The 15796-nt window shown below is 44.7% G+C and overlaps 1 protein-coding gene across 4 annotated transcripts in view; it reads left to right on the top strand.

The window, feature by feature from the left end:
- The first annotated feature begins 748 nt into the window (after positions 1-748).
- Positions 749-15796, top strand: part of IFT57 (intraflagellar transport 57) — a 69692-nt gene continuing 54644 nt past the window's right edge. For 2 of the 4 annotated variants that reach the window (XM_068268463.1, XM_068268460.1), the window contains exons 1-3: positions 837-942; positions 3394-3607; positions 14013-14175. In XM_068268463.1, the coding sequence (XP_068124564.1) occupies positions 3474-3607; positions 14013-14175 (297 nt within the window). In that variant the 5' untranslated portion in view covers positions 837-942; positions 3394-3473. The other 2 variants (XM_068268462.1, XM_068268461.1) reach the window with 2 other exon arrangements.

Raw genomic sequence — 15796 nt, 5'->3', positions numbered from 1 at the left:
TATACTGTATTTATATAAACCTGATTCTGCCTAGTGCCATCAGCCTTTGCAAAACAGAACATACACCAATGTAGGCAAGGAGATGGTAGTTCTGATGCGCATGTTTCGCTATCCCATAAGGCCCCGTTTATAATCAGTTGGTATGCGTTAGGGCCCGTTCAGACTGCATGCGTTTCCAGCCACGTTTTGGAAATGCGTGCGGGAGGCCGACACGCACGACATCAGACAGTGCATAGAGTGCACTGTCTGGTGTTCACACTGCATGCGTTCGAACTTGTGCGGTCCGGGAACGCATGCTGCACGCAGATTTTGCAAAAACGCGCGGCTGTCCCATTCACTTTTCAGTGATGGGATCAGCCACGCAACGCATACAAATGTGGATGGCGTGCGTTCGCATGCGTTGCGTTCCGCATGCGTGGCCGTCCGCATTTGTTCCACAGCAGTGCATTGGGAAGAACTTCAGTTAAAACGCGTTAAGTATGAACTGTGCCATAGGAAAACATGGGACTTATTTGAAAATCAGTTTTCTTTCAGTTTTAGTGTAAAAGAGTTTGAAAACACAAATTATAAAATCTTACAATATAAATACCAAAACAGAGCAGCAAGCCCGTACTATCTCATAGCTCTGCTTTAGAACCTAGACACGTTTCTTTCCCTATCACAGGTACGAACGCCAATCATCATCTGCTCGTTTCTCAATGAGACAGCGTAAGCAACTAATACCACACCCTCTCTATTCCCTGCTGTAGACTGGAGTGCACACTGTAAGCCAAACAGCGCCTGAAGATGACGTCGCCGGCTCAGCCGTGAGGTCAGTGCGCCGTTGCCAGGTGAAGAGAGATGCTTTGCTTGTTGATGATCTGTTATCATGTGTAACGAGAAAAAGTGAATTTTCTGCATAGAATAGACATCGGGTGTGGGAGGTAATGGATGCTTGCACGGGTGAGGAGACCGTGTGTGTGTACGGGAAGATGCTGTGTCGCTCGCTTCTTGTCATCTGCTTTTTTCTTTGCCCTGTGTCCATCGGTGGGAGGGTATTGATAGTAATTAAGGGCACTGTGGTGTTCTCTCCCCGGTTTTTTGTGTACAAGTCAGCTTTTTACGCCATGGAGTAACTGGTGCCTCTCTATATATGTCCTTGAACATCTGTTGCATGTTTGGACAGCTTGCAAAGGAATTAAACCTAGTACACACGCTACATTAAACTTCCCCCATAACGACTGCGTCTGCCAAGAATATGGTGTGTGTACATCTGCCCCCGATCCGCCTCGATGTGTTGGTGAGCCAAAGGGCATTGTTTTCCCATCTCACCCCACCCTCTCCATGACATTCTCTCCCCTCTCCCACCTTCGCATAGCAAAGGAAAACATCTGTACAGCCTCAGCACCGCATTGTCACCCTAAGGATCATGTCCTAATTATTGCCTGGCAATATGTGTATCTTTTTGAAGTTTGGTGTTACTTTTTATTTATTTATTTTTTTAAAGTTTTATGATGCATATTAGTAAAGGAAGAATTTCATAGAGAAATATATAAAGCGCCCCTGAATTATTATTATTATTATTATTATTATTATTATTTTTAATAAAAGTTATGTTTACCATTCTTTTGCTTTGTTGCTGTAAATAAATAATTTAATAAATTCTGTTATAAAAAATTGTGAGGTAAAATGTTATGTTTATTGAAAATGAGGAAACTTTTGGTCATGTGTTTTTCGCCAGAAAATCTCATGTTAGGCTGGTTTCACACCAGGATGTTGCGTTTTAGGAGACGCTAAGGTCGCACAACGTGCTCCTAACGCAACGCCTGGTGCTCTCTGACGTGGACGTCAGAGTGAGCCGCGTTGTGCAGCTCACTCTGGCGTCCGTGATGCTGTGATGCGCACTCTTGGACGCATGCGGCATCACGTGGTCCCACCCGGCCAATCGCCGCACAGAGCGGCCGCTCCAGGAAGTAAACACTGAACGTCACTGAGTGCAGTGAATATTAATTAGCCATGTGCCTGGCCGCTCTCCGCTCCTCCCCAACATTACTGAGCACGTGCAAGCAGTCTAACGCGGCTCTGCCGCTTATAAAGTACTGCATGCAGTACGTTGTCTTATGGCGCAGCGTTACTAAGTAACGCAACGTGGGCACTGTGAACAGCCCATTGATTTTTCATTGCTGTGCGGTGGGGTGCGTTACAGGCTGCTCTAACGTGCACCTGTAACGTCCCACTGTGAAACCAGCCTTAATGACTATATAATGTAGGCTCCTTGGGTGATCTATACAGCATTTTTTTAACTAAAGGTGGCCACCCACAATATAATAAAATGATCCGATTTTACAGCAATTTGATAAAAACGAGCGGATCTCCCAAAAAACGAAAGCTTTTTTTTTTCATTTGTCTGAAAAATCCGATCGGATTTCCTGTTTTCTTCTATTTTTATCGGTCCGGAATGCCAGATATTTTTCTTCAATCTTTCTAAAGATTGTATGGTGTGTGTTAGATTGTCAATTTATTAATATATACACCCTAGCAATTTTGTCATAGTTTCCAATCATTTTTATCATAATTAGGGAAAAATTGAACATACATGTGTGGTACATTGGTCATATTTTTGAAATGTTACAATCAGTCAGAAAAATGTATTGCAACTCTTAAATTGAACAGATATTTAAAAAATTGTATGGTGTGTGGCTACCTTTAGAAGCATCAAAATTAAAGTCTAACTACAATAGTATAGTGTAACTAATATGCTAATGAGACCCCTCCCCCCCCTTTTCTTTGAATCCTCTGACCAGTAGAAATGGTAAATGATATGCTAATAATTCCATCTTGCAAGCCAATTGTATGTACCTTGAAATTCACTTCCTGTTGATTTTGATTGGCCTAGTTCAAGCTGTAAATAATTTGCATGACTGTGCATACAAACCAGAATAATTAGGATTCCATCGATCATTTTGATTAACCAGCTTTAATAGATATGAAACTGAGGATTCGGGGGGGGGGGGGGGGGGGAGGGTAAGTGTTTGTGTCTTTTTATCAAATATAGGCCCATATGCAATTACGTTTTTCTCCTTGAGTTTTCTCCTATGTGATATTTTCATACTTTTATCAATACAATGGTTTTAAATCACCAAGAAGCAAGAAAATACTCAAAATAATGTTGATAGTGCCTTTCTAACTACTTTCTGATACTTTTTCAACTGCAGAGTGCTGAAAAAGTATTTTAAAGAGAGGATGAAAAATTATATCCTAGGAGAAAACTTAGGAGAAAAGGGTAATTGCATGTGGTTCATAGTATGATACATTCTTTAACATTTGGCTGCATGCCTGATTTTTAGGGCAGATCATTTGAGAATATGCAGACTTCTGTATGCCTAACATTATTTATTATATCCAAATGTTTAGAGTGGGTGAAAAGAACTATACTCTGAACCCTGGACAAAGTAACCTAAGTTTAACCTGCAAAGGCAGAAGAGAGCACAAAGATGGAAGAAGATGACCGTAGCCCAGGGGCTGCATTCCAGGTTTTTGTTCTTATGGAAGATTTGCTGGAGAAACTGAAATTGCTTAAGTATGAAGAAGAAGTATTGAAAAGGCACAACATGAGGCCGATATCCAGGTGGGTAAAGTGTGGGCTGTATTACAAAACCCTATCTGTGTGTTGTCATTTAACTACTAGTTCCTGTGTCACAGCAGCATGTCGCTTTGGCTCTTGTAAATTGTAAAATTTCAATTGCATGTGTATACATATGTATAATATGTACATTTGTTCTAAAGTAAAATGCACTATAAATTACATTTTTCCTATCTTGCTGTCACCTACAATAAGCAGTAAAAGTCTGACGGATCTGACATGTTTAGGACTAGTCTATCTCCTCATGGGGATTCTCAGGCTTTTCTTTATTTTCAAAACCATTAGTTGAATGACATTCGCTCAGTCCAACTGCCACAATAATGTGCAGACAAGTAGGGAGGCTGGCCAACATCATTATATAGATCCTTTCGGGTATATCGCTGAAAATAGCCAGGGACGGACTGACCATTAGGGCACTCGGGCACGGACCTAGGGCCCGTGGTCAGGGGGGGCCTGCCAGAGAGCCCTGAGCACGAGGAGAGACAGCCAGCGAAGAAGGGTGATGGGCAGAGCAGCGGAGAAGGGGGGAACTTCCCCCCCCTTTCCTCACCTTGGGGCCCCCCTTCCTGGCTCTCCCCTCCAGAATCGGTAAAGTGTCGGCGCAGCGGCTGACAGCGGGCGGAGACTTACCGCTGTTCAGCCACCGGAGGGAGCGCTGATCTGTGTGCCACTAGTCTGGGCTTCTCGCCCAGACTAGTGGCACACAGATCAGCGCTCCCTCCGGTGGCTGAACAGCGGTAAGTCTCCGCCCGCTGTCAGCCGCTGCGCCGACACTTTACCGATTCTGGAGGGGAGAGCCAGGAAGGGGGGCCCCAAGGTGAGGGAAGGGGGGGAACTTCCCCCCTTCTCCGCTGCTATGCAAATCGCCCTCCTTCACTGGCTGTCTCCCCTCCTGGAGACACTACAAGCCTGGCTACATATACTGGGGGCACCTATAGACCTGGCTATACTGGGGAGACCTATACACCTGGCTGCATATACTGGGGAGACCTATACACCTTGCTGCATATACTGGGGGCACTTATACACCTGACTACATATACTGGGGGCACTTATAGACCTAGCTACATATACTGGGGGCACCTATAGACCTGGCTATACTGGGGACACCTATACACCTGGCTGCATATACTGGGGAAACCTATACACCTGGCTGCATATACTGGGGGCACTTATACACCTGACTACATATACTGGGGGCACTTATAGACCTAGCTACATATACTGGGGTCACCTATAGACCTGGCTGTATATACTGGGGGCACCTATAGACCTGGCTATACTGGGGACACCTATACACCTGGCTACATATACAGGGGACACCTAAAGACCTGGCTATCTATACAGGAGACACCTATAGACCTGGCTCTCTGTACTGGGGACACCTATAGACCTGGCTATCTGTACTGGGGACACCTATAGGCCTGGCTACCTATCCCGGAGACACCTGTAGACCTGGCTACCTATACTGGGGACATCTATAGACCTGGCTATCTTAAATGGGGACATCTATAGACCTGGTTATCTATTCTGGGGACACCTGTAGACTAGGCTACTTATACTGGGGACACCTATAGTCCTGGATACCTGCACTGGGAAAACCTATAGACCTGGTTACTTCCACTGGGGATACCTTTTGACCTGGTTACCTATACTGGGGGCACCTATTTTGGGGGAACTGCTGCCAGATTAAATATTTTTGGGGAACTGCTGCTGCCAGATTATGTGTATTTTTGGGGAACCGCTGCCAGATTGTGTATAATGGGGGAACTGCTGCTTCCAGATTCTGTGTATTTTGGGGGAACCACTGCTGCTACATGTATTTTCGGTGATCCGCTGCCAGATTATGCATATTTTGGGGAGCCGCTGCCAAATTATGTGTATTTGGGGGAACCGCTGCTGCCAGATAACGTCTATTTTGGGGGAACGACTGCCATATTATCTGTATTTGGAAGAACCTCTGCCAAATTGCATGGATTTTCAGGGAAATGCTGTCAGATTACATGTATTTTGCGGGGAAACACTATGGCAGAGTTCAAGCTTCCCCAGCAGACCATTTATACCACTGCTAAGGTCATGTATATTTTGCCCCACCCATATTCTGTTGCGTGACCACACCCATTTTTTGGCATGCCGCTCTACGCGTGGCACAGGGGTTTTTATCAGTATAAAATATAACATATTTACTGTTGTCAGTAAATTATTATATCTTAGTCTGTAAAAATATAACGTGAAAGGTGGGAAACACTGGTATGGGGCCCCCATAATCTCCTATTGCCCGGGGGCCCCATGAGTTGTCAGTCCGCCCCTGAAAACACCTCATGGAGTGATGGACTAGTGCAAAATCTGTCAGATTTGTAGTGCCTACTGTAAGTGTTTCACTATATAGTCTTTCAATTGCGCTCCCCTGTTATCACCCTCCCCTCTATATCAAGGCCTGCTGCAATTTGAAACAGATGCTACATGTACATCTCAAATATTCAAACATTACTTATAGAGTGCGCTACCCCTTCCCAATGTTCAATAGCTCCACACAAGTCCTTTTCTGGCACGTCCTCCACTGTTTACCGTCCAGTATTCAGGTACTCCAACCGTATTTACCCGTTGTTTGTAAATTCACATATGTAAAAAGAAAGAGAAAAACAGACAAGAAATCATAGTGCGATCCGTTTGTATCGAAACCCTGTAGGGACCTTCACCCTATGGGGTCCACTTGTGATTTTTATAGTGGGATCACCTCTATATCTGTGACCATTTAGCCAACAATTAGCACGCTCACCTTGCTGCCGGGCTGCCCAGCCCCACAGACAGCAACAGCACTCAAGGGTTAACCAGTTCCTTTTCAGCAGTTGGTGACTCATCCAATCTCAAACAAAGCAGTAAAATAATATCATAGTGCAATATTGTCTCCACAACAACTGGAATCTTATATCAGTTCACATCTATTTTTCTCCTGCTCACCCTTTATTCCTGCTGTCCACGCTCACAGACAGCTGTCCACGCTTATGGGTGTGCAGTCTCAACCTCACTGGCTATACTCAGATTCCACCTCCACACTCTGATGGCAGGATGTTAGGCATATATCTATAGGCTAAAACACTTCCAATAGTGTAAAATCCACGATTTATTGTATAAAAGTTAAGAGTTATACTCACAAACATCAGATAAAAAGCGCATTTAGGTTTAAAACACTCAGGGGACGTCTCCTCCTGCTGCTGGTCGCTTCCCTTCCTGGCTCTGCCTGGAAGGGAAGCGACCAGGAAGGGAAGCGACCAGCAGCAGGAGGAGACGTCCCCTGAGTGTTTTAAACCTAAATGCGCTTTTTATCTGATGTTTGTGAGTATAACTCTTAACTTTTATACAATAAATCGTGGATTTTACACTATTGGAAGTGTTTTAGCCTATAGATATATGCCTAACATCCTGCCATCAGAGTGTGGAGGTGGAATCTGAGTATAGCCAGTGAGGTTGAGACTGCACACCCATAAGCGTGGACAGCTGTCTGTGAGCGTGGACAGCAGGAATAAAGGGTGAGCAGGAGAAAAATAGATGTGAACTGATATAAGATTCCAGTTGTTGTGGAGACAATATTGCACTATGATATTATTTTACTGCTTTGTTTGAGATTGGATGAGTCACCAACTGCTGAAAAGGAACTGGTTAACCCTTGAGTGCTGTTGCTGTCTGTGGGGCTGGGCAGCCCGGCAGCAAGGTGAGCGTGCTAATTGTTGGCTAAATGGTCACAGATATAGAGGTGATCCCACTATAAAAATCACAAGTGGACCCCATAGGGTGAAGGTCCCTACAAGGTTTCGATACAAACGGATCGCACTATGATTTCTTGTCTGTTTTTCTCTTTCTTTTTACATATGTGAATTTACAAACAACGGGTAAATACGGTTGGAGTACCTGAATACTGGACGGTAAACAGTGGAGGACGTGCCAGAAAAGGACTTGTGTGGAGCTATTGAACATTGGGAAGGGGTAGCGCACTCTATAAGTAATGTTTGAATACTGTAAGTGTTTACAGCACAGGAGAAAAGTAATTTATGGTGCATTTTACTCTGGGAGAAATGTACTTCTTATTAATACGCATTTTAAATTTTACAATTATTTGCAGTAGTGTTCCTTTTAAAATACATGTGTATGCATACATATAAGATGTACATTATTCATAGGTTAACCACTTCCCGACCGCCCAACACACAGAGGCGGCCGGGAAGTGGACCCCGCAAGGACCGCTGCATGCACAGAGGCGGCGGTCCTTGTAGGGGCATGGGCGGCGCAATCGCGTCATTCGTGATGCGATCGGCCGCCGGGGACTGGCTCCGCCCACCTCGCGCTGTAACCCGCCGGCCGTTCGTAAGCGCCGGCGGGTTACTAGCACCCGGATCGCTGCATACAAAGTGTATAATACACTTTGTAATGTATACAAAGTGTATTATACAGGCTGCCTCCTGCCCTGGTGGTCCCAGTGTCCGATGGACCACCAGGGCAGGCTGAAGCCACCCTAGTCTGCACCCAAGCACACTGATTTCCCCCCCCCCCCCCTGGCCACCCCTCAGACCACTGTTTGCACCCAATCACCCCCCTAATCACCCATCAATCACTCCCTGTCACTATCTGTCAACGCTATTTTTTTTTTATTCCCTAAACTGCCCCCTGCTCCCTCCTGATCACCCCCCCCCCACCCCTCAGATTCTCCCCAGACCCCCCCCCAGACCCCCCCCCCCCTGTGTACTGTATGCATCTATCTCCCTGATCACCTGTCAATCACCTGTCCATCACCTATCAATCACCTGTCAATCACCCCCTGTCACTGCCACCCATCAATCAGCCCCTAACCTGCCCCTTGCGGGCAATCTGATTACCCACCCACACCAATACATCGCCCGCAGATCCGACGTCAGATCACCTCCAAAGTGCAGTGTTTACATCTGTTCTCTACCCTAAATACTCACTAATTACCCATCAATCACCACCTGTCACTGTTACCCATCAGATCAGACCCTAATCTGCCCCTTGCGGGCACCCAATCACCCGCCTACATGCTCAGATAGCCCTCAGACCCCCCCCCCCCCCCCTTATCAATTCGCCAGTGCAAAATTTACATCTGTTCTTCCCTGTAATAACCCACTGATCACCTGTCAATCACCCATCAATCACCCCCTGTCATTGCCACCCATCAATCAGCCCCTAACCTGCCCCTTGCGGGCAATCTGATCACCCACCCACACCAATAGATCGCCCGCAGATCCGACGTCCGATCACCTCCCAAGTGCAGTGTTTACATCTGTTCTCTACCCTAAACACCCACTTATTACCCATCAATCACCCCCTGTCACTGCTACCTATCAGATTAGACCCCTATCTGCCCCTAGGGCACTCAATCACCTGCCCACACCCTCAGAATGCCCTCAGACCCCAGCCCTGATCACCTCGCCAGTGCATTGCTTGCATCTATTCCCCCCTCTAATCACACCTTGAGACACCCATCAATCATCTCCTGTCACCCCCTAGCACACCTACCCATCAGATCAGGCCCTAATTTGCCCTGTGTGGGCTCCTGATCACTCGGCCAAACCCTCAGACCCCCTTCCGATCACCTCCCCATTGCATTGATTGCATCTATTTTCCCCTCTAAACACCCCCTGAGACACCCATCAATCACCTCCTGTCACCCTCCTAGCACTCCTATCCATCAGATCAGGCCCAATACAACCTGTCATCTAAAAGGCCACCCTGCTTATGACCGGTTCCACAAAATTCGCCCCTCATAGACCACCTGTAATCAAAATTTGCAGATGGTTATATCCCTGAACAGTCATTTTGAGACATTTGGTTTCCAGACTACTCACGGTTTTGGGCCCATAAAATGCCAGGGCGGGATATAGGAACCCCACAAGTGACCCCATTTTAGAAAAAAAGACACCCCAAGGTATTCGGTTAGGTGTATGGCGAGTTCATAGAAGATTTTATTTTTTGTCACAAGTTAGTGAAAAATGACACTTTGTGAAAAAAAAACAATAAAAATCAAAGTGTCATTTTTCACTAACTTGTGACAAAAAATAAAATCTTCTATGAACTCGCCATACACCTAACCGAATACCTTGGGGTGTCTTCTTTCTACAATGGGGTCACTTGTGGGGTTCCTATACCGCCCTGGCATTTTACGGGCCCTAAACCGCGAGGAGTAGTCTAGAAAACAAATGCCTCAAAATGACCTGTGAATAGGACGTTGGGCCCCTTAGCGCACCTAGGCTGCAAAAAAGTGTCACACATGTGGTACCGCCGTACTCAGGAAAAGTAGTAGAATGTGTTTTGGAGTGTATTTTTACACATACCCATGCTGGGTGGGAGAAATCTCTCTGTAAATGGACAATTGTGTGTAAAAAAAAAAATCAAACAATTGTCATTTACAGAGATATTTCTCCCACCCAGCATGGGTATGTGTAAAAATACACCCCAAAACACATTATACTACTTCTCCTGAGTACGGCGGTACCACATGTGTGGCACTTTTTTACACCCTAAGTACGCTAAGGGACCCAAAGTCCAATGAGTACCTTTAGGATTTCACAGGTCATTTTGCGACATTTGGTTTCAAGACTACTCCTCACGGTTTAGGGTCCCTAAAATGCCAGGGCAGTATAGGAACCCCACAAATGACCTTATTCTAGAAAGAAGACACCCAAAGGTATTCCGTTAGGAGTATGGTGAGTTCATAGAAGATTTTATTTTTTGTCACAAGTTAGCGGAAAATGACACTTTGTGAAAAAAACAATTAAAATCAATTTCCGCTAACTTGTGACAAAAAAATAAAATCTTCTATGAACTCACCATACTCCTAACGGAATACCTTGGGGTGTCTTCTTTCTAAAATGGGGTCATTAGTGGGGTTCCTATACTGCCCTGGCATTTTAGGGGCCCTAAACCGTGAGGAGTAGTCTTGAAACAAACATGACCTGTGAAATCCTAAAGGTACTCATTGGACTTTGGGCCCCTTAGCGCAGTTAGGGTGCAAAAAAGTGCCACACATGTGGTATCGCCGTACTCAGGAGAAGTAGTATAATGTGTTTTGGGGTGTATTTTTACACATACCCATGCTGAGTGGGAGAAATCTCTCTGTAAATGGACAATTGTGTGTAAAAAAAAATCAAACAATTGTCATTTACAGAGATATTTCTCCCACCCAGCATGGGTATGTGTAAAAATACACCCCAAAACACATTATACTACTTCTCCTGAGTACGGCAATACCACGTGTGGCACTTTTTTACACCCTAAGTACGCTAAGGGGCCCAAAGTCCAATGAGCACCTTTAGGCTTTACAGGGGTGCTTACAATTTAGCACCCCCCAAAATGTCAGGACAGTAAACACACCCCACAAATGACCCCATTTTGGAAAGTAGACACTTCAAGGTATTCGAGAGGAGCATAGTGAGTCCGTGGCAGATTTCATTTTTTTTTTTGTCGCAAGTTAGAAGAAATGGAATTTTTTTTTTTTTTGTCACAAAGTGTAATTTTCCGCTTACTTGTGACAAAAAATAATATCTTCTATGAACTCACTATGCCTCTCAGTGAATACTTTGGGATGTCTTCTTTCCAAAATGGGCTCATTTGGGGGGTATTTATACTATCCTTGAATTCTAGCCCCTCATGAAACATGTCAGGTGGTCAGAAAAGGCAGAGATGCTGGAAAATGGGAAAATTTACTTTTTGCACCATAGTTTGTAAACGCTATAGCTTTTACCCAAACCAATAAATATAGGCTGAATGGGTTTTTTTTTTAACCTGCTGAGCGGTCTGGACGAGCTCAGCTCGTCCAACACCGCCAGAGGCTGCCGCTCAGGCCCTGCTGGGCCGATTTTGATGAAATAAAGTGCAGCACACGCAGCCGGCACTTTGCCAGCCGCGTGTGCTGCCTGATCGCCGCCGCTCTGCGGCGATTCGCCGCGAGCAGCGGCGAAAGAGGGTCCCCCCAGCCGCCTGAGCCCAGCGTAGCCGGAACAAAAAGTTCCGGCCAGCGCTAAGGGCTGGATCGGAGGCGGCTGACGTCAGGACGTCGGCTGACGTCGATGACGTCACTCCGCTCGTCGCTATGGCGACGATGTAAGCAAAACAAGGAAGGCCGCTCATTGCGGCCTTCCTTGTTTATTCTGGGCGCCGGAGGCGATCGGAAGATCGCCTCCGGAGCGCCCTCTAGTGGGCTTTCATGCAGCCAACTTTCAGTTGGCTGCATGAAATAGTTTTTTTTTTATTCAAAAAAAACCCTCCCGCAGCCACCCTGGCGATTTAATCAGAACGCCAGGGTGGTTAATCAAAAACATGTTTGTCCACATTTTTCGTGCTGCATGTATACAGAAATTTTACTTTATTTGAAAAATGTCAGCACAGAAAGTTAAAAAAATAAATTTTTTGCCAAAATTCATGTCTTTTTTGATGAATATAATAAAAAGTAAAAATCGCAGCAGCAATCAAATAGCACCAAAAGAAAGCTTTATTAGTGACAAGAAAAGGAGCCAAAATTCATTTAGGTGGTAGGTTGTATGAGCGAGCAATAAACCGTGAAAGCTGCAGTGGTCTGAATGGAAAAAGTGCCTGGTCCCTAAGGGGGGTAAAGCCCACGGTCCTCAAGTGGTTAAAATGCACCATACAGTGGTTTGCAAAAGTATTCGGCCCCCTTGAAATTTTCCACATTTTGTCATATTACTGCCACAAACATGAATCAATTTTATTGGAATTCCATGTGAAAGACAAAGTGGTGTACACGTGAGAAGTGGACCGAAAATCATACATGATTCCAAATTTTTTTTTACAAATAACTAACTGCAAAGTGGGGTGTGCGTAATTATTCAGCCCCCTTTGGTCTGAGTGCAGTCAGTTGCCTGATGAGTGCTAATGACTAAATAGAGTGCACCTGTGTGTAATCTATTGTCAGTACAAATACAGCTGCTCTGTGACGGCCACAGAGGTTGTCTAAGAGAATATTGGGAGCAACAACACCATGAAGTCCAAAGAACACACCAGACAGGTCAGGGATAAAGTTATTGAGAAATTTAAAGCAGGCTTAGGCTACAAAAAGATTTTCAAAGCCTTGAACATCCCACGGAGAGCGCTGTTCAAGCGATCATTCAGAAATGGAAGGAGTATGGCACAACTGTAAACCTACCTAGACAAGGCCGTCCACCTAAACTCACAGGCCGAACAAGAAGAGCGCTGATCAGAAATGCAGTCAAGAGGCCCATGGTGACTCTGGACGAGCTGCAGAGATCTACAGCTCAGGTGGGGGAATCTGTCCATAGGACAACTATTAGTTGTCCACTGCACAAAGTTGGCCTTTATGGAAGAGTGGCAAGAAGAAAGCCATTGTTAACAGAAAAGCATAAGAAGTCCCGTTTGCCACAAGCCATGTGGGGGACACAGCAAACATGTGGAAGAAGGTGCTCTGGTCAGATGAGACCAAAATGGAACTTTTTGGCCAAAATGCAAAACGCTATGTGTGGCGGAAAACTAACACTGCACATCACTCTGAACACACCATCCCCACTGTCAAATATGATGATGGCAGCATTATGCTCTGGGGGTGCTTCTCTTCAGCAGGGACAGGGAAGCTGGTCAGAGTTGATGGGAAGATGGATGGAGCCAAATACAGGGCAATCTTGAAGAAAACCTCTTGGAGTCTGCAAAAGACTTGAGACTGGGGCGGAGGTTCACCTTCCAGCAGGACAATGACCCCAAACATAAAGCCAGGGCAACGATGGAATGGTTTAAAACAAAACATATCCATGTGTTACAATGGCCCAGTCAAAGTCCAGATCTAAATCCAACCGAGAATCTGAAAACTGCTGTTCACAAATGCTGTCCATCTAATCTGACTGAGCTGGAGCTGTTTTGCAAAGAAGAATGGGCAAGGATTTCAGTCTCTAGATGTGCAAAGCTGATAGAGACATTCCCTAAAAGACTGGCAGCTGTAATTGCAGCAAAAGGTTATTCTACAAGGTATTGACTCAGGGGGCTGAATAATTATGCACACCCCACTTTGCAGTTATTGATTTGTAAAAAATCTTTGGAATCATGTATGATTTTCGTTCCACTTCTCACGTGTACACCACTTTGTATTGGTCTTTCACGTGAAATTCCAATAAAATTTATTCATGTTTGTGGCAGTGATATGACAAAATGTGGAAAACTTCAAGGGGGCCGAATACTTTTGCAAACCACTGTAAAAAAAATTTTTCCTATATTGCTGTCACTTAGAGTAGATATAGTGAAAATCTGACAGGTTTTGGACTAGTCCATCACCTCATGGGAAATTTGATAATAGTAAATATTAAACCTCAGGTAAATGACAGGCTTCTATAATGCACATTTGTTATTTATTTAATAGGTTGTATTTTGCTGTGCCTACAAACCCCGGGGAGCAGTTCTTCATGTTCTGCACACTTGCTGCTTGGCTTATAAATAAAGCTGGCCACCATTTCGAAGAGCCACAAGAATATGATGACCCGAATGCCACCATTTCCAAAATTCTCACTGAGCTTCGTTCATTTGTAAGTATCGCTTTCCAGGAAGTATCATCCGAGAACTCCATAACACTTTGTTCACAGAATGTTTTCCAGTACATACCCCTTTTATATAAAATTGTCAGATGCCATTCGTCTTTTAAACTGTATTTACTTTTATTAAAACATAAATAATAAATGTAATGAAAATATTTCGAAAGATTAGGCTAAAATGATGTGGTTATTTCACAAAGCTTTTCCATTGAATTACAGTATCTTACCTTACTTATTAACTCACAATTTATCTCTCCTTAACTGACTTACCTCATGATTTCTCTCGTTATCTAACTTAACTCTTTATTTATCTTACCTTAACCGCTTCTGGACCAAAGTGGTTGGAATCTACGTCTTGCTGGTAGCGGCTAGCGGTAGCACATAGATTCCAACTAATCACCACCACGTACTCCCGCTGTCCCTGCCCTTGGCGCCGCTGTTCCGTCATTGCCCTTGCTCACTCTGGTGTCTCAGTGACACCAGAGCTTTCGCAGAATTTCGGGACAGATGGGAAATGACGACTCTGGTCCTTAAGAGGCCATCGCTGTCTGGTCCCGAAAGGGTTAACTGACTTTAGCTGTATTTTAAGTAGACTGCATGTGTGTGGCTGGTATGCAGAGAGTCTCTGTGTATATCTGTGTATAAATCTATATGTATGCAGAGGACCTGCTTCACTATATCGCTCAACCCTTAAAGATCCATACAGACACTACATTAAAGACGCAAGACAATGACTGACTCTGTGGATCAATTTGGCCAAGTGATGGCCAATAGCTTTGTTCTCTTAACTCACCCTACCTGCCACTTGACCTTACACCTGTGCTGCTCTGTCGACCCTCCGCTCCCCCCCCCCCCAGATTGTAAGAAAACAGGTTGTTAGCCCCCAGCCTAACTACGTGTCTGTACAGGCTCAGTCCAGCAATGATCAGGTCCCAATCCCCATCGGGGGACATTTATCTAGCATGTTTTCTTGCCATAACATCTTTCTCTTATCTGTTATCTCTGCTGTGACTGTGGACATAGCTTAGTTTAGACAGCAGTGATATGGGGGTCTCAAATCCTTGGTTGCACTACTTGTCAGTGAGAGTAGCACAAATGGCAAAGTGTGTAAAGTGTGTGAGGTAATGGTTATATCCAGTCATTCGGGATTGTATTTGGCTGTATTCTTCTTGCTCTTGTTAAGTTATGAAGTTTGTAACCAATAAAGATCTCAGTCCAGCAAGTGTTACCAGTGGTGCCCTTTAGATACTCCATTGGTGAAATCTGCTTCTTGTTCCTAAACCCTCAATCTATCTCATGGTAGCCAGGTCTGCAGAATGATCTAAAGCAGGATGTGTGAGGATGAACAATAGCTACCAGCAAGGAAGATGCAACCCAATAGGTGATTCTTCTCCTGACAATAAAAAAAAAAAACAAAAAAAACACATTTCTCTTGAGAAGGTATTCCAAAATGAACAATGGTGTGTACCATACAGATTACAATAGTTTTCCCAAGCCAATGTAAGCAGTTGTATTGGCCGAATATGTTACAGCCAGAAGCCAAAGTAGAAACTGGGTGGCCATTTCCCAAAATGGCCAGTTTACTTGTAAGATCACCAGCCAAATTGGCTGGCCA

Source organism: Hyperolius riggenbachi, chromosome 2 (genome assembly GCF_040937935.1).
Source record: "Hyperolius riggenbachi isolate aHypRig1 chromosome 2, aHypRig1.pri, whole genome shotgun sequence".
Classification (NCBI taxonomy): domain Eukaryota; kingdom Metazoa; phylum Chordata; class Amphibia; order Anura; family Hyperoliidae; genus Hyperolius; species Hyperolius riggenbachi.
Note: the sequence above shows the minus strand (reverse complement) of the source record. Positions and strands in the feature narration are given on the sequence as shown.